The sequence below is a fragment of the Cyanidioschyzon merolae genome, chromosome 8, assembly GCF_000091205.1.
Source record: "Cyanidioschyzon merolae strain 10D DNA, chromosome 8, complete genome".
Classification (NCBI taxonomy): domain Eukaryota; phylum Rhodophyta; class Bangiophyceae; order Cyanidiales; family Cyanidiaceae; genus Cyanidioschyzon; species Cyanidioschyzon merolae.
In genome coordinates, this window is record NC_010134.1 from 444,271 (window position 1) to 470,024 (window position 25,754).

The window sequence follows — 25,754 nt, forward strand, 5'->3', positions numbered from 1 at the left end:
GCCGCATCGCAGCGCTCCGTCCACCGCAGGCTCTATCCATTGCAGAGTGTTCCGCGCCGTGTCTTCCGAGCCACAGAGTCTGTCCAGAAGCGTCTCTGAGCACAGATCATACGTCTGCGATATGCGGGTGCAGCAGCACGGCAACGATACCAGTGCAGCCGTGTCGCACTTCACAGCTAGAAACGTCAAGTATCCCATCTACTGCCGCTCTCTACAACGCAGTGTATCCCAGCACTCGACGGGCGAACTCGTAGACCCAAAGAGTGATCATCGTGTGCGGCCCTAATCGGACGTATGCTGGTACCCAGCCTTTCAAGAAGGCGAAGGCGCCTTCTTTTCTCCATATCTGTACCGCGCAGTCTAGCATGCCACGATAAGCACCACGACGCGAGCCCTGTTGCGTCGTTTTAATCACGTCGAATGCAGAACTCGAAGTTGTCGAGAAAAATCCAGCCATCATTGCCGAACTCAGAAAAACACGGGTATCTGTTGCGGGCCATCCGCTTATGTCCGCGATCTTTGTCTTCACGACATCATAAAGTCCGACCTGAGTCGCGGTTATGGTCGCTGCTCGCACAGCAGTGGCACTAGCGCCATTCCAGAGGCCCCAGATGACGCCAAATCTGGAGGAGCCGGCGTGTGCTCGCCCTTCTGCGGCCATTTCTTGAAGTACTTGCCATGTGTTGCGACACGGATACCGTCCAGACTGCATACGTACCTTGGCAGCTTCGAACGGCGTTCCGACTAGTGCTCCGAGAGCACCGGAAGTAGCACCAGCGGCCAGTTTGACGAGGACCGGCGCAGAAGGTACCGAAGAGGCCTCGGGTACCGAGCCGGCATCTGCTGACGTGTACCTGAGGCGTCTTTCAAAGACGCCCGCATACCAGTCACGAATCGGCTGATAGAGACCTAAACGCACGCCAGAGTAGGTCAGTGCTCGCCAGAACGCGGCCTCCAGACCCGACCACAGAGCTAAAGGGCCCTCTTCCCGAATGATGCGGTAACCGGCGTGGAGCATCCCACGATACCGCTTTGTTGCCCGATGTGCCTCCACCGTTGAGGCGTCGCTGTGTTCACTACTATCCAATCTTTGCAGCTGTAGGCGCGCTTTAATCAAGTCAAAAGGAGCGGAAACGCAGGTTGCCGTTCCAGCCGCGAGCGATCCCACTGCAAGCTGCGCGAAGAGTCCCGGTTTGGAGCGCTGTTGATGCACCGCTTCGGTGCTCTGGCGAGCAACCGTACCATTTGAAGCCTCTGGAGCTTTCGTGGACGGAACCGTGCTTTGCATAAGGTATTGGGGCCAGTGTGCTATTCGAGGCTGGGGATTTCACCGTGAGCTGTGATACTCGTCTCCTGGAAAAGGTACCAGAGCGTAAACGATACGTTCGCGCGAGCACCGCAGCCTCGCCTGTTTTTGACGAATTATACAAAATACCGCTCCCTGAATCAAAGGAAAAAGTCGCCGGATAAATACACCGAAGCAGTGCCTTTAAATATCAAGAGTAAAGGAAAAGATCAGCTTGCTTTTCAGACCATGAGACTCGAAAACTGGTGTTCCGTACGTTGCGGCGAAGCGAAACGCAGTGGCACCGCACGCGCACGGACTGCGGGGCGAACTTCCGCGGAGTACGTGCGCACCATGCCCAGAGCCAGTTGTAGACTTGATCAATCCAAGGCGTTTTTTCACGAAGCAGGCTGAAAATTTTCTCCTGATGCTATCCTTAATTTGATTTGTGGCAGCGTGCTTGCATATAGCGGTTGCATCCAAGTGGTGCACAACACGGTTTATGTTTCCTTGGGTTGCGGAGCTGCGCTGGCGTTGTGGCGCGCTCGGTTGCTTTCCTCAGCACGAAACTTCGAGAAACAACTCAAAACGCCGTATTGTCAGATGAAAAAAAAAAGCAGCAACATGGGCTTGTCGAGCGCCTGGATTGAGTCCGCTCTGTCATTTTCGTCGCTGTGTTTAGACGATGCAGGGCCGAACGTCATTGGAGTGAGAAGAGCCCTCCGACGATGACATTGCGACTGATGCCGCGAACTTGTGTGCGACATCGCCTACTCCGCTCCCGAGCGCGCCATAAAATCCTGAATTTCTTTGGAATTTGTGCTTGTGAATTGCACGTGGGTAAAAGCGCTGTGTCGAGGCCCAGGTTTTCCACAGCGGAGGTGCAGTGCAGGCACACCCAGGACCCGTTGTTGCTTGCGAAGCCACGCGCAGAGCATTCGGTCCACTCCAGATGCCGGCACGTTTGCACTCTGCTGAATGCAGTAGGAGGAAGGCGCAGCTGACTCGGCTCTTGTCATGCAAAGAAACGATTCTTGGGGTGTCTCTGAGAGACGGACACGCATGCTCTGTTCTGCGTATCTTGCAGTGTGGTGTCTGATGCTCTGGACAGCGCATGATGCAGTATCTCTACCAGAATGCCTTTATCGCCTTTCGTCGTTTTGTCGCAGGTATCCAACAGAAGGAATGTATCCTGTAGATTGTGGACAGGTGGAGGACGGACTTTTGTCTGACGCAGCTGGCTTGCAAAAAACCGTCTTAGTTGTACTATTCAGTAACTCTGAGCTCAGCAGGTGAACGCGCCGCCTTGCTCGTTGTCCTCGTTCTGAAAATGTCAAATTCGAAACGTAACTTGTTTAATTCTGTCTCCGGGACTGTTTCCTCGTAACTCCAGTCCGATTCGTTTTTCTCAAAGGAATACGACAAAAGAACTTGCAGGATGGAAAGTTTTTGGACTGTTGATTCGAATCGTGATGACGAGCCGCGGATGCACAAAGGAACAGGTGCGCTTCCCAGGAGACGATTGTACCTTAAACAGCATGGAATCGACTTGGAACTAGGAACGGAAACGCATACGACGCAAGGGACAGGTGTTCATCCCGCTCGATTATTGGTCATTTGGGAGAATTCTGCGACCGATATACGCGTATCCGAAGCGACAGAGACCTTGTCCCGTCAAGAGGAGACAAGCGAGCGTGATGCCAATATCAGCGCTGGTGGTCATTGAAACGGGTGGTCGCCTACCAGTCGCCAGATGGACAGAATCATTCTACACCGCATGCTTCGTCGAAGCACCTCTTGGACTCTTCTCAGCCGATTCCTCTGCCCTTGCCTCAGACAGTGTCGCTTTCCATCACTCAAAAGAAGTGAAGGAGCGCGCAGCTGACCCTGGCTTTAGGACGCTCTTCGTGTCAGTCTTTTCTGCCCCTGATGGAATCCAGTCGAATGCGATTTGTCCGTCGTTACGCGCCGTTTTGGTGCCCAGGGATCAATCGGCATTTCGTTCGCATCCGTAACACCGTTCTTCGATCAGTGGCTCTCTATTGTCGGGAGCCCTGGGCTGCCCTGCTACCTCTCTACCCAACCGCGGGAGCCAGTGGAGAGCAGCGCTTCGGTCCATGGGCTTGCTCGCGACAGAGAAAGGAACAAAAGTACCTGAGGAATCGTCAATAGGTGCATATACGGAAAAGGCGAGTTTCAGGCGCAGCATCAATCCATTGCGTCTAAATTCCGGGGAAAGAGATTGCGTAGCGTTTAGCGAACACATCCATGATAACACGCAGGTAAAGGAGATGACAAAGACATCGATGAACTCTGTGAGCAGCGATGGAGCATGAGCGCGACCTTGCGTCGAGCCGTGGCAGAACTCGTTTAAGGTTTCTCGGTTACCGGGAGAAAATACAAAAAATTTACAGGTTCGATGGAGATCACCAGAATATCAATCTGCTCGCACTTTGTGACATCTAGGCCTGTATCGGGCAGCGCGACTTATTTTGCAAACGTTCAAGGTAGATGAAGTGAAAGACTTGGTCGTGGGGATGCATTCCGGGCCGAAAGCGCGAAACTGCCGGTGCGGTATCCCAAAGTCGTGAGGAAGGAGCCAAACCCCTGAACGTAAACCAGAGGGAGCTATCCAGCATTTGCATTGCCCGGTATGATCGCGAGTTGGGCATCACGGATGCGCGAAGGCATAGCAAGGAGTGGAATGATGGCATCAGGGCCTCGTTCGTATGCTCTGAGCACCGTATCGAGCTAAGAGGTACGCTGTGTACGATTCATTCAGTGGGCACAAGGCATGTCCATGGCTCATGTGGACGAACTTTGGTTGAAGCATATAGGACGGCGCTGGGGTCACCAACGCTTGCGGTTGGACAGAGACAGGAGGCACGCACTCGCGCCCTTCTTCGATGAGCTGGAAACCGACTTGACCGATACCTGGCGTTGTTTCGTGAGAGCGCATAGCGCTGGACGGGCTGTAGCGTGCAAACGCTGCACTCCTGGTTTCATCGACGAGGTCCTCTAACGAGTGCAGGAATCAATTCTATTCGATGCCCATCGATGTGTTCACGACGACGCGTATGCGTTAAGAGTCCGAATGCAGGCTGAAACCGCAATACTAGAATAGCACGAAACACAGCCGGATGCGTTGGATGGTGCGTGATACACGCAGCAAATTTCTGATGGAGAGGCAGTCGCAGATGAGCCGCTTGCCACGGTGTGATGCCGCAAACCACCACGCGTACAAGCACTATCTGCATCCAGACTCGAGCGCCGCGATCAACATCCGGAATTGTCTCGAGCCTCGGCAGCGTCCAATGACTTGGCGAATTTTCGAGCGAATCGTTTCGTGCTCACCGTTGGCACTATGCTGAGACGCCGCGGATCGTAGAAGAAAAGATTAGTCATCAAGAAAGGCAGGCTTCGATTCTCGCCCACAGCTCGACAATGCCATGGTACCGTCCAGCGATCCAGCAATGCTCGAGCGCCGCCCATATGTACACGAACCTCAAGGGCAAGTGGTGAAAAACAGCAGTGTCCTGGCATTCGAAATTAGTCAGTATACGCGGATCCTCTGGGATGATATTACCTGTGTTGACGATAATGCTGGATGAAAAACGAGTGCACCAGCGAGAGAGAACGATCATCATGCATACGCACGGAAACGCAGTACCGCAAGGCACAGCGCTTTTCTACCGACGTGTCGTCGATCACGGGTAGACCTTGACCTAGCCAACGGGTGCTAGCGTTGCCTCCAGTCCAACCAATTCGTCACCGAAAATACCGGGACTTGGCCTCGTGCAAGCACTGAGAGTCACTTGGGGCTAGCATTGACCGCGAGCATGTTCACGACCATACCGCATTCCTAGAGTGAACGATGCCTGCTTGAATGATCTGTTCTCTAAAATCTACCTCCCTTGTACTCCATCAACGAAACTGGTCCCTACTTCTGTATGTGTTCTTCTCTGTCAATCTTCGACTCGTATCCAGCTGCTGACATGAATGCAGTTGCGAACACAGGCAGAGTGCATGCGACCCAAGCCCGCTCGCTGCCGCATGCTCGTTCGCTTCGTCATCATCATCATCAGCGACATCGACATCAGCCTCTTGACACGACCTACAGGCTTCTACACTGAACCTGGTGCCGTTGTTGCACGGTGCTGGCCTAGTGGTGTTCCCGAGTATATCGGGGCGTGCTTGCATTAGTACCTTTTTAACTGCGCACAAGCCCGTGAGAGGCCCGGCGCTGTCGCCATAGACGCACGACACCTGAAACGTCCAGTCGAGAGCACGTCGTGTGACAAGTGCTCAGAGCGCTGCTCGCGAGGTTGATGTTTGGTCTTGACCTGGCCAATGTCTCCTCTTTGTGTTGCTCAGCTTCGATCAGTGCATGGATGATGCTTTTCGTTCGAGTCATGCGTATGGTGTATTGTATGCTAGCCGCGCAACGACACGCTCCCTCAACAGGAGCCCAAGCAGGAAACATATGCAAGAAGTCAACGCGTTCCGTTCGACTGCTGCTACTACTGCTGCTCTGTTCTAGTCTGATGGACCCACAAAGCGCTCCCGGCCACGGAACAGTGGTCAACAACGGTCTGTACCTGTTTAGAGAGGCTTATACACCGACTCCGCACGACTCACCCGAGTTTCCGAACGCAACGCTGCCGTCGGCATGGAAGCGCTTCAACTACCATACCTATAGCAGCATGGTGATCACGCTAGCACGCTTAGCGTATTCATATCCTGCTTTTGCTCGTCTGTACACGACACAGGCAGCATTTGGACTACCAGCAGCTGGCGAATCATGTTCTATCGACACGCACCAACCCATGAGCCAAGAGGCGTTAACGGGACTCGACCAGAAGCAGCGCCTCGCTGTAAAGCGCCTCATCGAAGAGCTTCGCACCCAGGATGGTCTGTCACGCAACGCTTGCCGTGTATGGGTACTCGAGATCGCCGACAGGTCTTCGGTTGCCCAGGGATCCGTCGGAAGCGTGCTGGATCCTCCAGCGATTCTCATTTCTGGTGCATTGCACGGTGATGAGCGCATTGGCCCGACTGCGGTTACAGAGCTTGCACGCGTGCTCCTCGAAGCAAGCCGGCTGCCTGCGGGTTCAGTGGACACTCATCGTTGGCGCGCCTCAGCTGCCGAAGAAGCCGACGGATCCATTTTCGGTAGCACTGCGGGTTCGCTGTCCTCGTGGCTGCGTTTCCTGGTCGGACACCGACGTATCACCATTGTGCCTGCAGCCAATGCGATAGGGTTCGCGCTCGGCGAACGCACCGAACTGGGTGTCGATCCAAATCGGGACTTTCCCTGGAATCAGCCATACGGGGCGTCATGTTTGGAAAGCGTTGCCGCTCGCTCCATTCATGAACTCGTTTTAGCAAATACTTACCAAATGATGCTGACGTTTCACGGTGGAACAACGGTAATTGGTTACGAATGGGGCGACCTGACGCATTGCCCTGAGCAGCAGTATTGCCGTCGCAACTCGCCAGCCCCAGATATAATTGCCATGCAAACGATTGCTTACGCTTTGCGATTGCATGCGGGGAACGGGACGCGTTATGGGGCGCGACCCTTTGACATCGGGACAATGGGCGATACCGTTTATCCGGTGGCAGGTGGAATGGAGGACTGGGCGTACGGCGCATCGGCCCCGGTGCAGACGTCACTTGTCTCGATTTGTAACGCGAGCCGATACGGCGGCTATGCACCCGTTAAAGTGCAGGCAGTGCGGCAGCTCCCCGTAGCGCGCATGATTGCCCTGCTCATCGAAACCGCTGATGATAAGCAACCTTCTGTGGAGACATTGGGCGTTCGACCGTTGGGCGCTGCCGGCAATGCCCCCTGGCAGGCCGACGTTCGACTCATCACCGAAACGCCAACAGTGTCCGCGGATGGCTCGGAGTCAGATTCTGAACTGGTTGTCGAAGGGCACGTGTGGCGGAACTTGCGCCTCGCACTCCAGGCTATCGATATCCTGCAACCGTATGCGGCATTCACACGGTATCCCGGCGATGGACGAACGCAAGCAGCGGACAACGCGACGGCCGCATCAATAGTCTGTTGGCGGGTCGGTGGAGCATACCACGTTGCTGAGACGCAGTTGCAAGGATGGTACGACTCTGGGGCTGCAGCGAGGATACGGCAGAATCAGGACAGTGCCCCGGACTTTGTGAGCGAGGCCTTCATAGACGCGTCTCCCGATCCGGTACCTTTCTTTCCAGCTGTTCGACTAGGACAGGGTACCCGCTGGTCTCCTGATAATCATGGAGGTCGCGAGTTTTGTGTGAACCTCCAGCAGCAGCAGCAGCAGCAGCAGCAACCGTTCACCGGAGCAAAGCGTCCGCCACGGGGCTCCAGCATCCTGCTGCGCGTGCGCTTCCAGGCCGACGTCGACTGGGGTCGCTTACCGCCGAGTACGCTCGGAGCGCAGCCACCAAACACCAGGCCCTGGAGTTTTCTCGCCCAAAGTCGTGTGGAGTACAACTCTAACTCCACTAAATTTGCTGACGAGCGTCCGTCCACGTCCGAAGAAGACGGTGTCGCTCGGGGCACAAACTGGTTCTCACGTGGACTCCACTGCCGAGCGTCTGAGGTGAGCACAGGGCATCAGCCGCAAGTCTGGACCTGCGTGCACAGTGAAGTCGCTAGAGGAACCGAATTAGGCGAGTCAGGGGCCATGTCCGGCTGGAGCAAGCTTTTGTTGGCGATCTCCGTCTTCCTCCTGGCGCCAGGGTCGTTTCCGCTGCTCCTGTTTCTCAGCTTTCTACTTTGGCGTCTGGTGCGAGGCCAGTCTGTGCATCCCGCTGAGGTATGGTTTGAGGCACGTCAACGAATGGAGATGTGGATGCAGGGACTAAGGGCGTTGGGACGGGCGCGAGGCCCAAGTGGAACTCGAGTTTCTGGGTCGTTTGCGCGTTCCACTGACCTCGACGACACGAAACGCCGTATGCTTTCGCCGACAGCCAGCAGCGCCGCCGCAGCCGAGCGAGACGCTAGCAGCAGTGCACATGACCTGGACTTGGAGGCGAGCACGCGGCGCCCAGACAGGCCCTGAAATGCGTCCAATTGTATGCACTGCATTGCTTGTATTTATCGTCACATAACGTGACGAGTTACGCAGGAGTTTTCGCCACGTGTACCCGGGTATGTTTGGGCCGGATACCCGGAGACCGCACTTTGCTTGTATTTCACGGTATATATTGAAAGATGGAGGGCGATGCGCGGAGCGCTCCCGGAGTCGTAACTACATTCATTTCGCGGACTTGTTGTTGGTGTCATGAAACCGCTTCAGGTCAGTTGCCGCATGCCTGCGGACGACGTGTCGCTCGGGTGGTTGCCCGAGTAGCGCCGCGATACGCCCGCTCCTGGTGCGCATCGCCAGTGGAGGCGTTTCCATTTGGGTTGTACTCCTGCTCGAGTGATCCACGGCGATGACAGGTATCCAAAGTGCTCACGTAAGAGTGACTTGCATGGATGAATGATGATGGTGAAGTGCTGCGATGCGTCGGAAGCACCGTTGTCCGTCTGAATCGTGTGCGCTGCTTTCGTTCTGGCTGGAGCGGAATGATCTATTTCGGGAAGGAATACGCGCAGTATCGCTGGGGCCGCTGCAGACCTCGCTTCGATAGATGCTGGCGCGTTACTTGCGTTTTCTTGTACGACATACCCGAGAATACTTTCGATGCTGCAACGTCGAAGACGTAGAAATGCTGCAGCAACTATTCGTGTTGCTGTTGCTGTGTAGGCGTCTTTGTGTACAGCCAGGCTTGTGCGCCCGTGTTCGTCATCGTCGATCGAGGCATGTACACAACCATTCTTTTGGACCAAACGCTCCACTTATGTGACGGGTACCGATCCGAGCAAGGATTCCTGGAAGCATGTGCGTGCATACGCGGGCTCTCTTCCGGTCTCGTGACCAGACGGTCGTCCAGTGGGATGCTGGTACCGCAATCAGCGCCGCAGTGCTTGCGAGCGGCTCGCATGCATCCAAACTCGTTCGCCGTTCACGATATCATGCCATGGTGCGATGGAAATTAATTCTTCATCGTCTTCAATACGGCTAGGAATTAAGCTGGGGTACGGATACGCTGCTGGCGAGCGCGTTTCAGCGGACGTTTGGCTCACACGCTGACGCTGCTCATTCAACGGTACATGTGCCCGACGCGCCTGCACTCGCGACAGCGGCGCGCTGTAGCGAGCGGCTTGCCACGAGATGCCAAGTCGCGCACAGCAGTAGAACGCTGACGTGCTGCAACGACTCGTAGACGCTGGGCCCGCGCATTCGCCCTGCACCGTCGTACCAGAGCAGGCGCAGGGACGCGTCCGGATGCAGGGTGTTGAACGTACGAGCGTTTTCCAAAAATATACAGAAATGTTCCGTTTGTGCTAGATGAACAAGGAATACCAGGCGTGTACTGTCGCCCGATCGGTGCTTGCGAGCCACATCCAGTAGGGAAAAAATGTACATAAATGTGCTGTATTGTCTAGACACCCTGATGACACTTGGCATGCCCGCTGCCTCGTTGCCATTTGGACCGGGAAGCGCGGAACGGCGGGCGCGCAGACACCATGCCTTGCCCGCCTGGCATCAGCGCTAGCAGCGCAGGTGCGGGTGACGTCTTTGAACTCGAGTATGGTCTGCCGCCGCTTTCTGCAATCGAATGCATTTTCGCATTGTATACCATTAGATCGAAATGAGCATGCCGTGTACCGAACAGAACGTAGACATGTTGCCTGCAGAAAATGTTCTGCAATGAACAGTGCAACGAGGACTGCATTCTTCACTCTATTCAGTCGTACTGCAGTGCTCTGATGGTTGAGGAATATTGAAAGAAAGAAGGATATGCGCTCCGTGCCAAAAAAGATAGGCTTAAAGACTGATTGCGTTCAATCGTGGAACAACGATGCGTTCATCAACTTATGGAACGCAAAATCGACGATAGCAACGGCAACGAGTGTCTCCGGTTCTGATCAGATTGTCCATGTTCTATTAAAAACACTGGAACACAGTCCCAAAAATACTTCTGTTTCACGCACGGGCATCTTCCACCAAAGTCGTGACGATAGCGTTCCTGGAACGTTACGATCGGTATGAAGCGCAAGGACGTAGGGTTATGTTTTCAGTCGGTGAGACTCGCTTCGGACGAACCGTTCGGAGCGTATACGGGAATTTGCGGAGCACGGAGCCCGTTCTATGCACGATCGAGCTCGAAGAGAAGGCTCATACATCAGCACTCACTCTCTCGAATCAATGAAGGATTTTGCCGGACGTCTGACGACCTTGCTCTACTGGACAACGTCGCATTTCACCATTTCCCTTCGCTTTGGAGCTTTTTGCCGATGCAGTCGGGGTAGAGCTGCTTTTCATTTATGTGCACGCTTCGTGGTCGAACCGCATCAAATGAGTTGTTTCTGTCATGAAACGTAATGATCGCTTCACTGGTCGAATCCCTGGACCATTCAGTATAGCGTGAAACACTGGGACACTAGTCGTCATTCCTGCGCAAGTCCGTCTCCGCCGGGAAGGACCTCACCAAGGTCCATAAAGAAGTGCGTTCACTATGAAGAAATAAGAAATCCAAGGGGTGAGCTGGGGTGCAAAGTCCTGCAGGTCGAGATGGCTAAAAAGCAGCGGAGCCCTGATGATATATAGAAAAGTATGGAGCGCTGAGAGAAGAGGAAACGAAGGGATGGCGCAAGTTCGAGGACTACTCGCACTGGCGGGTTTAAGCGGCGAGGGCAATAAACACGTGGAGTTCGTGAACCGAGACTTGAAAGCTGCTATCAATATCAGGAGATGCACGGTGCTGGAATGGAGACCTCCGGAGCTAACACGATCCATCTCTGTAGGACAAACTTTTAAGGTGGAATTATACGATAATGTGTTGAAATCAGTTGTAGGCGGCCGGTCCAAGACGACGGAAACACGTCTGTACGTCAGTCGGAGACGTTTTGTCTAGGGCGCTGGTCGCCTGCTACTGTACACCGTTGGCGTCGTTCGACTTTAGAACGGCGTTTGTCGTTCGTGTGCAGTCGTCGATGTACGGGTTAGGCTCTCGAAACTAATCGTATAGAGTAGACCTGAATACAGTACGCGCTTTTGTCAAGTGCCTCGATCGTGCCAGGCGAGATGCAAGGCTCAAACCTCATGGCAGACATGGACGCTACCTGTGTGCACTGCCTCTGCCAAGATCGCCGGATCCGGAGGACGAAGCAGGCACCATAACTTGGACAACGACAGCAGCATGGAATTGAATTGAACTGCCAGCAGTTCCAGAACATAACACGGGATAGAAGCAAAATTCAGGTCAGTTCCTTAATCCGGCGTCCGTGCGGCATGCATAAGAAGCATAGGGATGAAACGTATATCCGTGTTCAGGAACACCACCGTACGTTGTTTGGTTACGATCAATAAAACTAACGAAATTCCTAATGAGTAGAGCGATGCACACCTCATCCGCACGAGCGTAGGATACTACGATGGCTACGCTTTTGATTGAAGCGTCGAGAGGAATCGTGTCAGGCGCCTGCATCCCCTTGTATGTCAGGGCGGTACTGCGATGGGCGGGAGCGTCGGCACCAGCGACATAGCCTATAACAGGAGATCGTTCTGCGTGAGTTTCCGATCTAGGACACTTGCTTTCCGCTGCAGCGCGATGCGAACACGCATGTGCCAATGCGGGGTGTCGGACACGTGTCCTTCATCGATCGGTGAGGCGTCTCGCGCGGTGCACGCATCGCGCTCGGTGAGTGCACCTCGTAGATCGGGCAGTCAACTGACACGATGCGCATGCCGCCGTTGAAGAGTAACGCGATTGGGATCAGTAGCGTGTAGCTGTAACGTAAAAGCTGGATTTCAGGTGAGGTCTTAGCCAAGTACAGTCTTTCAGTTCATTTTTGTTTCAGCCCTCAAACAAGTGTATTCAAGTGTTTTTTTCGCAGTGTATAACAGAAGCGTTCAAAGAGCGTTCTTGTTCAAAAAAACTAAAAAAGGAAAGATATGAAAAAGCAAGTCGACGATCCTGGAGGCACAGGGTCGCCGGCTGCCAGAAAAAAAAACAAAAATCAGTACCGAGTCCAGAGGAAAAGGAGGAGAAGAGGAAGGACCGAAATGGGGAGGTCCTACGTCGAAGGCGACAAGAAAGACGACTTTACGACCAGATGGTGGATAAAAGCTGTCTTCTTAAACATATCTATGATCCCTACAGGGAAAAGTTGCGAGACGCTATCAAAGAACGTGTTGCGTCATACTCGAAGAGTATTGTCAAGGCGTCATCAGGACTAGTGCATTTGGCGAGGGAGATGTATCGCGACGTGGCGCACATGGAAACGGTCGAGATTCCGGACGAGTTTTTCGACAAGACCTGTATTCGTCACCTGATGGTTGGTAGCGAGGAAGCGCGGAGGGAAAATATGCTATTGCATGCCCTGCACGAAAACATCGCGGAATTCTGCTTCGAGGGTACCCCATTCAGGGGTGACCCGGATATTTACACATACGGGGCGATGAAGTACCTCACGAACCTGAAGAACCTTTTGACAATGAACCTGGACCGTTTCGTAGTACGCGCCGTATTTTTGTGCTCTACCCGCGCGTCTCTCGCAACGGGATATGGACAATTTCAATGCCATCACGAAAGATCGTAAGCATGAATATGAGGTCGAATTTGTCGACAAGAAGCCGTCACGCAGGAGAGCAAATGATGATTCCGTCATCCGTTTGGTCATACAAGAGCACCGTGCGGTACTGGGGTTGGCGAATCCAACAGAAAGGATATCAGAGTTAAAAAACGATAAGGAAAGATACGATCGCCTCATTCTGCGGTATTTAGTGCTTCTAGACCTAGAACTTGAATGCAAGGCAGAGATGAAGCTGAGTGGGGAAAAATGAAGAGTGGGAGAGACGGAAGGCTTTCCTTATGGGTAAGCGCTTCAACGTCGTACCAGTGTGCAACATCAAGTCGCATTTTGTGACCGTCGACTCCATAGTCCTTTACAGCATCATGATGGAGATCAGTCCGGAGTTGAATGTTAGCAGGGAGGAGTTCACCGGCGAAAACCGGGAGACGTACTGGAAGAGCATCTTCGATTTCAAACGTCTCAAAGTAAGCAAACAAAAGGTATTCACTGGGATGATCGAAACCGATGGAGTAGCCATGTGTGTACACTCTCGGCGGTTGAAGAAAGATCGTCCTGGCCCGCCTTTGGCTTCGCCCGTGACGAAGGATGAAGAAAACAAAGAGGAGGATCCTGCGATGTAGGAGGTAGTGGGCAACAACGTTGCCGTTGACGTGACGAAGTATGAAGATGAGAAGGAGGCGGAACCTGCGACGCAGGAGGTGGAGGATAACGACCTTGTCGTTGCCGCGGCGAAGTATGAAGATAAGAAGGAGGCGGATCCTGTGATGCAGGAGGTGGAGGATGACGACTTTGCCGTTGGCGCGGACCCCGGAAACACAAATATCATCACCATCGCAGCACCGAAGCGTGCGGAAGATGGTACTGGCGGCAACTTACGCCAGAAAGACATGTGACTTTTGAGGTTCTCGAGCGCGAAATACTATCGAGAATCGGGAATAATGAATGCGAGGAAACAATTCGAGATATGGTATGCAGGAGTGAAAGCGCATTTGAAGCGATCAGCCAGGTGACGAGCCGTGGAACGAACTTTGAAGCTTTTCGGATATTCGTGAAAGTTCGTGTTGCCCATTTGGAGGCGCTGTGGAAAGAGTATATAAAGCCCAGATGGGCTCGTTTGCGTATGAATCTGTACTGTGGTAAGCAGCGTGCGTTCGCGAACTTTTTCAATCATTTGAGCACCCTGAAAGAGGACAAGACTCAAAGGCTCGAAGTAGCGTATGGGGAGGGGCGCTGGCTCACCCAAAAAGGGTACACACCAGTTCCAACGACAAGAACTTACTAGGAGTGCGCAAGGCGTTTCGTTACGGTACCGATCGATGAGTTTCGAACATCGTACACACACCACGAGCTGGGGTGTACACTTCAGTGGGTCGAGATGGAAAAGTGTCAGCGGAGCTCTGAAAATACAAAAAAGTACGGACCGCTGACGGAAGAGCAAATGGAAAGGAGGGCGAAAGTTCGAGGGCTACTCGCATTAGTAAGTACAGTCAGTGGCAAGAAACGTATCGAGTTTGTGAATCGTGACTTTACCGCAGCTATCAACAGAACGAGATGTGCGGTGATGGAAGGTAGACCGCCAGACTAGACAAGAGAGAACTTTGTTGGACAACCTCTCAAAGTGGAATCATATGAGACAAACTTGAAACAAGTAGTAGGTGGCCCGTCGAAACAGACTGGCACGCGTCTGCACTTCAGTTGGAGCCGTTTTGACTAGGGCGGGTCACTCGCCACTACTGTATACGGTCGGCGTCGTTCGACTTGCGAACGGCATTCTCTAGCGGTGCCAGCTTTTAAACGCGCTCGAGTCGAACGGAAACTCGATTTGAGAAACCATGGGAGACGCTGGTGCGCCCACTTCGAGTGACAACGTTCCGAACCTGCTGTACTGCGCTATTTGTCGTTGGGAAGACCGTGTGGTCCTTGCTCGGTACGCTGCGCCCCGGGCAGGAGTCGCACTCGCTGAAACCGGTGCGAGCACCGCCGCCTTCGCGGAGACCCTAAGACGCATTCTCCAGTCGAAAAAGATAGCCGAGCACAAGCGCTTAACCATTGAAGAAAAACAACTGGGAATGATCCACTACGACAACGACGGTACCTGCATGTACGTGGTATTCTGTCGCGCGTCGTACCCGCAGCGCCTTGCGTTCCAGTTCCTGAACGAGCTGCGGTCGGAGTTCTTGCGCACAGTCGGTAGTCGCCCTGAAGACGTCGCTTCTGCGACCGAGAATAGCTTGACGAAGCTGTGTCGGCCGTTGATGAGCGAGCTCTGTACCCTGTACGATACGCCTTCGGGACTGGATAAGATGTCGCGGATTCGCATGCAGGTCGAGGAGGTCAAGGGCCACATGCAGGACAACATCCACCAAGTTATGAAAAACACCGACGACTTGGAGCAGCTACAGACGCAGTCGGAGGGTCTGCGCGGGGAGGCAAGTGCTTTCCATCGTTCAGCTGGCACCGTGGAACGCAAGTACTGGTGGAAGAACGCTCGGATGATCTGCGTTCTCGTCGTGCTCGTGATACTCATCATTATCGCCATCATCGTTCCGATTATTGTGACACGAAATAACAACAGCAGCAGCTCCTCTGGTTGAGGGTTTGACGAGTCTGGCGCCGAACGCATTCGCGAAGCAGTGCGCTGGAAGGCGAGTAGCTGCCGCCTTGGTCCAAGGACCTGTTGCCTATTTATCGTCGTCGACGGCGGACGCGTTGTCGCAACGAGTGAGCGCGTTGGGGCGCTGCATACAGGTTCACAGCCTCTGACACAAGGCCGTGGACGATGCCATAGCGCGTGGGGCTCTCGGGGAACGCGCGCGTTCGCCCACCTTGAAAAGCGGGGTTCGGACGGTGCACGATGCACGATCCCGTGTTCGGGCATCAAGCGCCAAAGACATGAATGCACCACATGAGAATGCTCAAGAACGAGTTTATTGTCGAGGGGGAGATTCTATGGGCGCTTGCGCAGCTTTGCAGCGACAGAGCCGCCGAAAACCCGACCGCAACGGGACGCCATAAAGGCAATGGTCTTAACGGGGATGCCAGTGCCAAAAAATGCACTCCTGCCCTGTATCGTAGACGACGAAACAGTGGCAGGACAGCGCTTCGCGGCGCGCGAAAAATCCATGGATTCTGCGTCCCGTCTGTTCGAAAGAATGGTGTGCTTGCGTTTCACGCGGCACTACAGCGTTCACATCGATGCAAGGCGTATTCAAAGCGCAGTAGACAAAGGCGTCAACAACGGCGTTTCGAGTGAATGCAGGGGAATCGATGCATGCATACGCGCCTTCATACCTCTGAGCGTATCCAGGACAGTCACAAGCGCTCTCATGTGGTCAGAGCCACGTGCTCAGCGCATCGACGCCGTCAGCTGCCCCCAGGTATCATTGATTCGGAGCACGGTCCACATGCCGAGCTCCGCAGCCGAGGTTAACGCGCCCTGTTGTGCGGCTGGCTCCAACCAGAGCTCTACCAGCGCTCCATTATCCACTTGAATCTGGCCGGTTAGATGCGGAGAAGCGTCGAGCACACTTCGGATCAGACACTTGCAAACGTATCCATGTGTAAACACAAGCACGATCACGTCAGTCTGTTCATTTTCCTCGAGTTCCAGTGACAATAGCGACAGCACCCGCTGGCTCATCCTTGACACCGCTCGCAGCACGCGTCGTTCGACATCCGCCTGCGCTTCGCCTCCGGGTGCTCGGAACTCGTACGGGTTCCGCGCCATAGCCTGGAGCGTCTCCGGTGTGTGGACCTCGCTACGCAACGCGTCTTCCCATAGACCTTGGTATACCTCGGCGAGGTCGTCAACCGGCTCCAGCTTCACCGGCTGTGCCACCTGCTCCAGCACCAGTGCTGCCGTCTGACGGGCACGCAGCAGCGGCGACGTAAACGCCACCGGAGCAAGCACCCGCCGACGACCTGCATCACCCGAAACTCCACCTGCATCACCACCGTCGACCCGCAGAACCTGTTCCAGGCGTATGGCGACCGCCTCCCCGACAACGCGTGCCTGGCGTTCCCCGCGTTCCGTTAACCGCGCCGCTTCAGAACGTCCCGCGATGCGCCAGCGCTCCACAACATTCGCCTCTGACTCCGCGTGGCGAATAAAAAACCACCGAATCCTGACCATGTATCCTTAGGACTCACCCAAATACACTCCAACATGCATCACACAAACGCATCCTACCATAAAAAGCTGCATGAAGCGCCCCACTAGAGAAACATCCCGCTGTGTACCAGCAGCACCGCATCGATGGTGCACGCGGCATCGAGTTGCGCGCCTGGCGGGGATCGCCACAGCGCCGCCTCCAGCCGCCGCGTCGACGCCGGACACGGCAGGCAGGTATACAGGGATACAGGTATTCAGGGATACAGGTATTCAGGGATACAGGTATTCAGGGATACAGGTATTCAGGGATACAGGTATTCAGGGATACAGGTATTCAGGTATACAGGTATACAGGTAGGTAGATAGATACGTGTGTTCCTCAGTTTCAAGGACGGCTGCTGCACAGCGCTTTTGGACCGCGATCAGAGCAGCTGGCTCTAACATGAGCGATCAAACTAGACAATTCTCGGAGAAAGAACAGGAGAGCGCACAACCTCGCAAGGAGGAAGCAGTGCGTTCATCGTCACCGGAGCAAGCATCGCGAACACCTCCTGCGCCTACCGGGTTTCGTTTCGTCGTACCTACCACTGCCACTGCTACTGGTGGTGATGCTGGTCAAGGTAGTGATCGTGAAGCGAATCAGAGCGCTGCACCGGTGAAAGCTCCCCAGGTCGTTTTTGGCGGTGTCACCGAAAGCGTCGACCAGGACGTTGGTGCCGCTGATGACGACGGTGCAGCGGAGACGCTCGGCGAGGAGGACGCCTCGACTGCCGACTGGAAGCCCCTGGTGCAGCTTGACTTGGTTCAGATTAAGAGCGGCGAAGAGGACGAGGATGTCGTAGCAAAGTATCGAGCAAAGTTGTACCGCTTTGATAAGAGCATGCGAGAGTGGAAGGAGCGCGGCACCGGCGAGATCAAGTTTCTCAAGCACCGGGTCAGTGGACGCATCCGCCTGCTGATGCGACGCCAACAGACGCTGAAGATTTGCGCCAACCACTACCTTTTACCAGAAATGCGACTGGAAGAGAATATGGGCTCAGATCGATCCTGGGTATGGACGGCCGTCGACTACGCGGACGAGGAACGCGACGAGGCGGTTCTAGCGATTCGCTTTAAGGACTCGGAAACGGCAAAGCGGTTCTACGATACCTTCGAGGAGCTTCGCAAAGAGATGCAAAGTTTGCTTGTATCCGGCAAGTCGGCGACAGAACAATCGCGCCAAGGTGAGCAGACGGCAATCTGAAGACGAGCTCCCCCAGCGGCGTCTCGGCGAGGGTGGCAGCGATGGGGCCTCAGTGCGTTGCAACCAAGGACGCTGGAGAGCGCGCGGCGAAGCACGCGGCTTGGCGGCACGCTAGTCTGCCGTAGACTCCCCAGACGCAGCATCTGCGGAGCGTACTGTATTCTGGATTCTTGGCGTGGTATGCGTTGGGCGGGGCTCGACGTGCCGGTACGCTCTCGCTGCCGTCCTGTGGAGTCCAGCAGCGCCGCATTCATCCGCGACCTAAACACACGAGACGGCTTGACGCGTGACGCTCGCGAATGCGGGGCACCAGTTTTCCGCGAAATCTTTCACGTTCTTGTGTATGTATGTGCGTATGTGTGTGTGTGTGTGCTGGACGGCACGGCGCTGCGTCGATGCGTACCGGTGTGTGCCGCAGGCCGACGCTCCAGTAGCGTATCGCATGGTGCAGCTGCTGTGCTCGCTGGAACAGCCTCGTTCAATACGCAGCAACCGCATGTATATGTCTGTATCCGCATGAAACGCTCGACTATATACCGCAGACGAGAGATGACGCGCTCGTCAGCGGGAAACGCTGCAGCACTCAGAGCGCATTCGGCTTTGATGGCGGCGAGGCGTCTCGTCGTTACCGAGCGGGCGCCAACGAGCACCTGCATCCATACCCGAGTAACCAGCGCTGTCGACTGGTGACATCCCGTCGCTCCAGCTTAGTAAAGATACCGTTGTTGCTGTTTCGCTCCGGCACGGGAAAGCCGTTCCAGTTCCCTTTCGACAGACTCGAGCTCAGAACACAGCTGCAGCATAGGACGTGCTCGTTCCGCTTTGCTGGCCGTAGCCGTCAACGACTGCCGACTTGTGAAGCGACTCCGAAGGACACGCAGCGTTGCCACGAGTGCCGGGGTAAGCGCCACCAGTGCTTGCCAATCGGTAGAGGCACGTGCAAGCGTTGCATAGCCCGTCACAGACGCATCCAGTTGTAGACTGTGATCGAGGGTGGTATCCGCGAGCGCCATCCAGCGCTGCACCATGCCCAGAAGCGAGCGTGCCCACCAGTGTTGCGCAGCGAGGCTGAGCCACCACGGCCCCAGGCCCGGAGGGAGCGCGTGTGTGACCACCACTGGCAAAGGGCCATGGTGTTCATAGAACGCTTCCGGATCCTGGAGCATCTCTCGGTAGATATGCACGAGGTCCGTGCGCGGAACTCCGATCACCTCGACTAGAGTTGGTTGTAACCAGTTCAACGAGAACGCCTCCAGGGACCAAGCAGTCACAATTTCATCATCATCATCATCATCATTATCGTCATCGTCATCGTCATGATCTGTTGTGCAAGTCGGGTTCACGGTTTCCGGCGCACGCGCGAGTTCAGCTTGAGAGAACGCAAGCATTTCCAGCGAAGCAACCAACCACTCCAACGGGAACGCTATCGGCGATGGATAGAATACTTTTGCCAGGGCAGTGAAGCGCTGCTGGAGCGTCTCTGGGGTCGGCCGCAGGCTTTCCGCTTGTAGCGACGTATCGAGCGTGCTTTGGGTGGCCTTAGTTGCGCGTTGCCGAACGACGCCTGCGGATAGCGCCAGCTCCCTTGCTATGATATTATTCCAGAGACGTCGAGAGAGCTCCGGATCCTGGTGTCCAGCCCAACGCAGAATATCCAACTCTGTTTCCCAGAGTGCATACGGACGCGCAATCTCGACGTAGAGGGTGTTGGGGTCCAGCAGGCCGGCTGCTGCCTGGTCAGCCCCGCCGCTGATGCCCTCTAGGCGCTGCTCCAGTTCGGAACGCTCGGGTCCTGATAAGACGACGCGACGCACTTCATCAAGCGCTCGTTGTTGGATATGGGCCACCTCCAAAGCGTCCTGGAGCTCGGGAACAAGGGCGAGCGCTCTTCCGTCGCCGAGACTCGCTCCAGCGCGTGCAAAGTGCAGCGCACGGATGAGTAGCGCTATCCTTTCATGAATGGGTAACAAGCGCGTCCTCCGCGGCGATAGCACGTCCCCGTTTCGCAAGGTCGCTCGTCGTCGTCGCGGCTGCTGAACCAGTGGCGTCAGGTCCTCGGTCGCTACCTCTGATGTCCCTGGATGCCTGTTGGGAGCAGTCGGCACACCAGCAAGATCCGCAAGAATCATCGCCGCTTCGACAAAGCGCTCTTGCTGCGCATAGAGCTTCCACGCTAAATCGATATCTTCGTGGAGCAGGAACCATTCAAGCCGTTGGAGTGCCTTGGTGAGCTGCGCATTTTTGCGGAAGCTTTCCTCTGACATGTTGCCGAAGTTGATGTCCGGCTGCTTTGCGAGCTGCGGCAGTTGCAGCAAGAGCGCTGACCCTGCAGGTCCCATTCGTAACAGAAAACGAAACAATTGATCCAGTTGAGTGGTCTCGTCTGTGGCGAGCGCTTCCACTAGACAACGCCGCTGAAGCGTTTCCCGGTCCGCACCAGTCCCCAGTGATGATGATTCCGTGCTCGATAGGTTCATGGCCGCTTCCAGCGTCTGAAGTACGAGCTGCTGATCGCCCGCGAGTCGAGCTAGCGCCACCAGCTCTGCGAAAGCGCCAGCTGCCTTGAACTCGGTTACCAGTGGAGGACTCAGGGTCAGGTGCGCAGCCACCGGACGCAGCCACTGCATGGTCTGCTCGATTTCGCGCTTCCGCAGGTGTCGCAGTGCCCGATACACAGCTACCTGCGTCTCGCCGAAGAATACTGGACATCGCGCAGTGAGCGTTTCCAGAAGGGATTCCATCGAGTCACTGTCTTCTGGGGCGTACGACTCCAACACCTTGAAGATGATGCTCGTCATGAGCTCGGCTTCCGCAGGGCGGGTTACCAAGTCTTCGAAACGCAATTGGCGAAGGCGGGCCTGATCAGTGGGCTCCAGAGACGCCACCAGGCGAGGCAGATGGGTGCTCTCCGCTAGAGTCCGCACAAGTTCCAAAGCCTGTGCACTCCTCTCCGCCAATCCAAGCAAGGAGGCAATAGATTCCAATTCAAGACGCCGAGCTTGATGGAGTGCGCTGTTCGAATGCCTCAGAGTGGCTTTGCCAGCGATCAGGTCCGGGTGCCAGGCGCTGGCGCTCCAGGCGCTGCCAAGGGTGTCGGGCGCTGTTGACCGTGCCCCAGTTGTTGGCGGTAGCATGCCCGGTGCAAGCGATATCCTCGTTGTTGTTCTTGTTGTCGAAGTGTCACCGATCCGTTCTTGAGTGTCACCGTACGAGGGACGCTCCCGGCGTGCCGCTTGTTCGAGCTCGGCTCCAAATAGGCGGTACAAGACGCGCTCGAAGGCGCGAAGCTCAGCATGCGTCGACAAGAGTACCACGAACGAGAAGCGCAAGCGCGCGAGCTTATCACCAGTCGTGACGGGCTCCGACCAAACCGGCTGAAGGATTCGCGCTAGCAGCAGCACCACTCCATCGTGACGTCCCGAGTACCGCAGAGGTGCCTCCGGCAGACTCACGGAGCCCACGGAGAAACCGTCGGCAGTTGTCTGCCACGACGACATCGACCTGTCCGCTCGCATCGTGGTGTTCACAGCACCTGCTGCCGGAGCATCGCGCTGTCGCGCTTCCTCGACCTGACTCAGTGCGCTGTCTGCCGGAAGCGCTGCGGTGCTAGCGAGCAGCTGCGGTTCGCCTCCGAATGCGAGGCATGCTCGAAACGCTTTGTCGACGAGACCGATGGCGCCGCTGGGGCGTTGCTCTGCCTGCAGCGCCAGCTCCAGGCACCAGGAACAGGCTTGTGCTGCACCGTAGCGTCGGAAAAAATCCAAAACCTCCGCATCTTGTGGACTCGCCCCCAGCAGCGTACGTAGCGTATCTAAGGGTCGTACTGGACACAGCAGGACCAGTGAGGCTTGCGTCAAACAGAGCCAACCACGGGAAACATCCTCACGGGTCAGCAGACCCGCAGGTTCGCGCTCATCCAGGTGTCCACCAGCCGATACGCCTAGATCCCCAAAGAGGGGCGCTTCAGCCAACGCGTACGCTTTGCCGCTTATCTGCAGACCGCTGACGCTCTCAAAGATGCGACTTTGGGAAACGGCGGCAGCGGAAGCTATCCCAAAACTCCTACGCTCTGCGGATGGAGCTGTTGCCGTGCGACTCATGAAAAGACTGCTCTCGGGATCCTGACGAGGAAGGAACTCCAGAGGTGGCGGCTCGGCGCCAACCGCTAGCAGCTGGTCCTGATCGTCAGCAGCCAGGAACTGCCCCTTGCACCAGAACGCCAGGTATATCGAGGCGCTTAGGTTTGATACGATTGGACTCCTGTAGCCAATAACGCGCAAGCACGCAGGATGCTCGCCCCCGACTCGACCTAGCAGGGACGGCGCGCTCGCTCCAGCGGCCTTCGTATCATTCGTCCAGCGAGTAGAAGGCCTGCGGACCGATGCCTCACCGGCAGTCGTGCAAAGCAGCCGCTCTCCCGCAGTGGAAACGACGAGCAGATGAACGCGACGTGAGTATCGAAGAGGAACGGCGTGCAGGCTCAGTGCTCGCGCTTGTGTGCTTACCATTCGTCTCTGAAGTTCACTTGCCGCGTCGAGCGAGCCAAGCAGCCGTAATACTCCCGCATCAAACCAGGAGCGCTTGCTGGATACCAATTCCGTGTCGCACTCGGAACAAGTGCGCTCCAGCCGGTACGCACTGACTATTCCGCGCTGCGACAGCGTATACAGAAGCCCCCGAGAATCATCTACCACCAGGTCAATGAGCGGGTCATCTGCATGGAATAGGCGGCGCAGGAAAGCTGGTACGAGCGCGGCAGCGGCAGCACCAGCAAATCCTCGGGAGCGATTCACTCGCCGTGCTTTGGGTACGTTTCCGAACCAGGACTGTGGCTCGTAGACGAGCTCGTGAAGACTTCCATCGCGTCCGGCCATAAATATGCGCCCAGTGTGGTGACTGACCTCGATCTTCAGCATAACGACCCCATCGGTGGGCACCGACAGGCCCGTCGGGACCAGCGTCACCGAGTCCGATCCCCGGGAGCCTCTGGAGCGCGCTCGACTGTTTGGCGAGCGCACAATACCCAACAAAACGACCTGCAGTGCCGTTGCTATCACCAAAAGGTACTCGATTTCGTCAATAAACACACCGGGTCGCGGTGTTGCTAGCGCGACGCAGCTAATAACTTGGTCCAGTTCCTCGTACACGGCAAAGTCGCTGCCTTCGACATAGTCCCACAAGAACAAACGATGATCAATGGAGATCCACGCTCTTCCTATCTGGGGCAAGAGGCCCATAAACGACTTGCTCTCCAGGTATTGGTACTGCGCCAGGAGCGCTGCTGGAAGCGGTACCGTGCGCTTGGCCAAAAACTGAGACTGTGACGGCGGGTAACGGATGTAGTCCGGTTCTGCAGTTTCCCATGATCGCCGCACGGATAGCCACTGCTCATCCAAGTCGATCGCGAGTTCCAGGTCGGCAGCAGCTGCCTCGAGAGCGGCCAGGTTGTGCCCTTTGGCAGTGCGGCTGATGGACGCGTCCGCTGTCGACGGTTTGGATTCGAGTGCGCTCAGACCACTTTGAGTGCGCAGGTCGAATCGACTCTCACTCGAATCCATTAGGGTGCCGATCCTCTTGGTCTTTGGAGCTTGCGCGTGCCGTCAGGGTGCAGGTCGCCGCTCGCGAGTTGCGTTCCGGTACGCAGCGCAGCGTCGCTCCCTGCCAGGGACGAGTGCAAGTGAGACGCCTCGAGGGAACGTCGCGAACGCCCGAGTCGGTACGCTGTGACGGTTCCTGTTGAAAGATGCGAGACCGCTGCGATTGATGAGCAAGCACAAGCGAAGCAGCCAAGAGAAGAGCGCTGTAACGCGGGTCGGAAGACGTCTCTTGAAACACGACATCGCCCTGGGGCCGCTGAGCGCTCGACGCGTTTCAGACGAACATCGGGCGATGAACTGGTCGCTCGATACCTGCTGGGGGATGTATTTTTCTCGAACTGTTTTTTTAAATGTATCGTGTCGATCGTAGACGAGCGGTAATAAGGGCTTACGGGTTCGTAAGTGGTTTTAGGATTGTGGGTCGTGTTGCACAAGTGGCTGCTTCGACGCTTTGCTGCTCGATTTCGTTAAGGGAATCAAGATGATTCGCGATGCTTTTGTAAACCAGATTCCTAGAATACTCGATTGCTTGATGCAATTCGTATGTTCAAGTCTCCACTCTTGTCCTTTGCTTACATTTCGCATGATGAAATCACGCTTTTTTCAAGTTTTCCTATTTCTTTTTTCGAAGCAACTGGAGAGCGCAGCAATACTTTCCACTGGATTGACGAGGAAAACAAGTCGACGTTGTCAACGAACGACTTGTTCACGAGCTCGTGTGTCCAGTGTCTGCAGAACGATTCACGTCCCATAATCGGTTCGGTTCGAAATACGCACCTTAGGTTCTTTGTGGCCGTCTGGGAAGCGGCATTCGACACCAGCTTGGTATATCTGTTCAGAGACACTCCATGCGGTTCCCGCCTCTTCTTTTCACATGGAAAAGGGTATTGGACACGGACTCCAGTCACTTCAGCGATCGCTTTCCGCGGAGCGCATGTCTCTGCTTTCAAGGAAGCGAGCTTGGACAGATCGAAATTTCTCGGCCTGTTCTCTAGTCTTTAGTTCTGCTTTTATTTGTTTCATCCTGGAAAGCATTGCGTCGCACAGATCCTCCACCGAAAGCAAGCGTATGTGCTTGCAGATGCAGCATACTCGCCAGGTGTATCGCCACAAAGACGCCCGTACCCTTGGGTACCGCACTGGGCACGTAAACGATGGATAGGTACGTCTGGACCTGTCAAGGACGTGTACCGAGCGACGGCGCTAGCCCTCTGGTGCCACACGGCATCTCCTGAAACAGAAGGCACAGTGAACTTGCGGGAACACCTGACCACATGGAAGCGTTGCTGCTACGAAAGCCGCACCGAGGCCAGATACGAACACAATGAGAATGGCGAGCGAGTCGTCATTGCAACGACCGTCGGTGCATGAAATGCGTCGACAACAACCGGGAGCAGCGATATCGAGACTTGAATGCGGCCATCAGCATCCTTCAACTACGAAAAACGGATCTGGAAGCAGAGGTGAGACGGTGTTAATGACATCGGGAGATCAGAAAGGAGCAGAGAAAGCAGTCGCGGAAAAAGTCCACAAGAACTAGTGCTGACGCTCTGGTTACCAGACGCATCCCACTTTATGCTTGCATGGGTGCAATTACTTACAGGTTTTGCGGTAGAGTCGCTGGACAAAGCGTTGCTGGATCGAGCGAGTACGCATCGCTACGTGGAAACCCCCAGACTGCTTTTGATGAAGTGTTCAGAATTTGGTCAGGGAAATGAAGTCTTCTCTCCCAATAGAGGCAGTGTTTGCGCTTTTGTTACCTTGCAACGAGCCGCGTCTTTGCTATGTTGTGAGAAAACAGCCAAGAATGCTATGGTCCAAGACACGACGCATGCGACAGTTCTGGGTTCCACGGAGCTCGGCCCTTG

At 55.3% G+C, this 25,754-nt stretch overlaps 6 protein-coding genes across 6 annotated transcripts, besides 3 other annotated features; 3 read left to right on the forward strand and 3 right to left on the reverse strand.

The window, feature by feature from the left end:
- Window positions 1-211: 211 nt before the first annotated feature.
- On the reverse strand, window positions 212-1,288 carry CYME_CMH173C (similar to mitochondrial uncoupling protein; the record flags this gene model as incomplete). Its single annotated transcript, XM_005536066.1, has 1 exon — window positions 212-1,288. The coding sequence occupies one exon, from the start codon at window positions 1,286-1,288 to the stop codon at window positions 212-214; it is 1,077 nt and encodes a 358-aa protein (XP_005536123.1).
- A 4,325-nt stretch (window positions 1,289-5,613) lies between these two features.
- CYME_CMH174C (hypothetical protein) lies at window positions 5,614-8,349 on the forward strand (the record flags this gene model as incomplete). The annotated part of the gene is made up of 1 exon (XM_005536067.1): window positions 5,614-8,349. The coding sequence occupies one exon, from the start codon at window positions 5,614-5,616 to the stop codon at window positions 8,347-8,349; it is 2,736 nt and encodes a 911-aa protein (XP_005536124.1).
- Window positions 8,350-11,221: 2,872 nt separating this feature from the next.
- Window positions 11,222-14,453: a sequence feature (repetitive element).
- A 314-nt stretch (window positions 14,454-14,767) lies between these two features.
- Window positions 14,768-15,529, forward strand: CYME_CMH176C (similar to synaptobrevin-type protein transport protein; the record flags this gene model as incomplete). The annotated part of the gene is made up of 1 exon (XM_005536068.1): window positions 14,768-15,529. One exon carries the CDS (start codon window positions 14,768-14,770, stop codon window positions 15,527-15,529), a length of 762 nt encoding a protein of 253 aa, XP_005536125.1.
- Window positions 15,530-16,281: 752 nt separating this feature from the next.
- Window positions 16,282-17,067, reverse strand: CYME_CMH177C (similar to fructose-2,6-bisphosphatase; the record flags this gene model as incomplete). The annotated part of the gene is made up of 1 exon (XM_005536069.1): window positions 16,282-17,067. The coding sequence occupies one exon, from the start codon at window positions 17,065-17,067 to the stop codon at window positions 16,282-16,284; it is 786 nt and encodes a 261-aa protein (XP_005536126.1).
- Window positions 17,068-17,488: 421 nt separating this feature from the next.
- Window positions 17,489-18,289, forward strand: CYME_CMH178C (similar to GTPase-activating protein; the record flags this gene model as incomplete). Its single annotated transcript, XM_005536070.1, has 1 exon — window positions 17,489-18,289. One exon carries the CDS (start codon window positions 17,489-17,491, stop codon window positions 18,287-18,289), a length of 801 nt encoding a protein of 266 aa, XP_005536127.1.
- A 707-nt stretch (window positions 18,290-18,996) lies between these two features.
- On the reverse strand, window positions 18,997-23,847 carry CYME_CMH179C (similar to nucleoporin 155kD; the record flags this gene model as incomplete). The annotated part of the gene is made up of 1 exon (XM_005536071.1): window positions 18,997-23,847. The coding sequence occupies one exon, from the start codon at window positions 23,845-23,847 to the stop codon at window positions 18,997-18,999; it is 4,851 nt and encodes a 1,616-aa protein (XP_005536128.1).
- A 431-nt stretch (window positions 23,848-24,278) lies between these two features.
- Window positions 24,279-25,754: part of a sequence feature (possible transcribed region) that runs on past the window's edge.
- Window positions 25,366-25,754: part of a sequence feature (possible transcribed region) that runs on past the window's edge.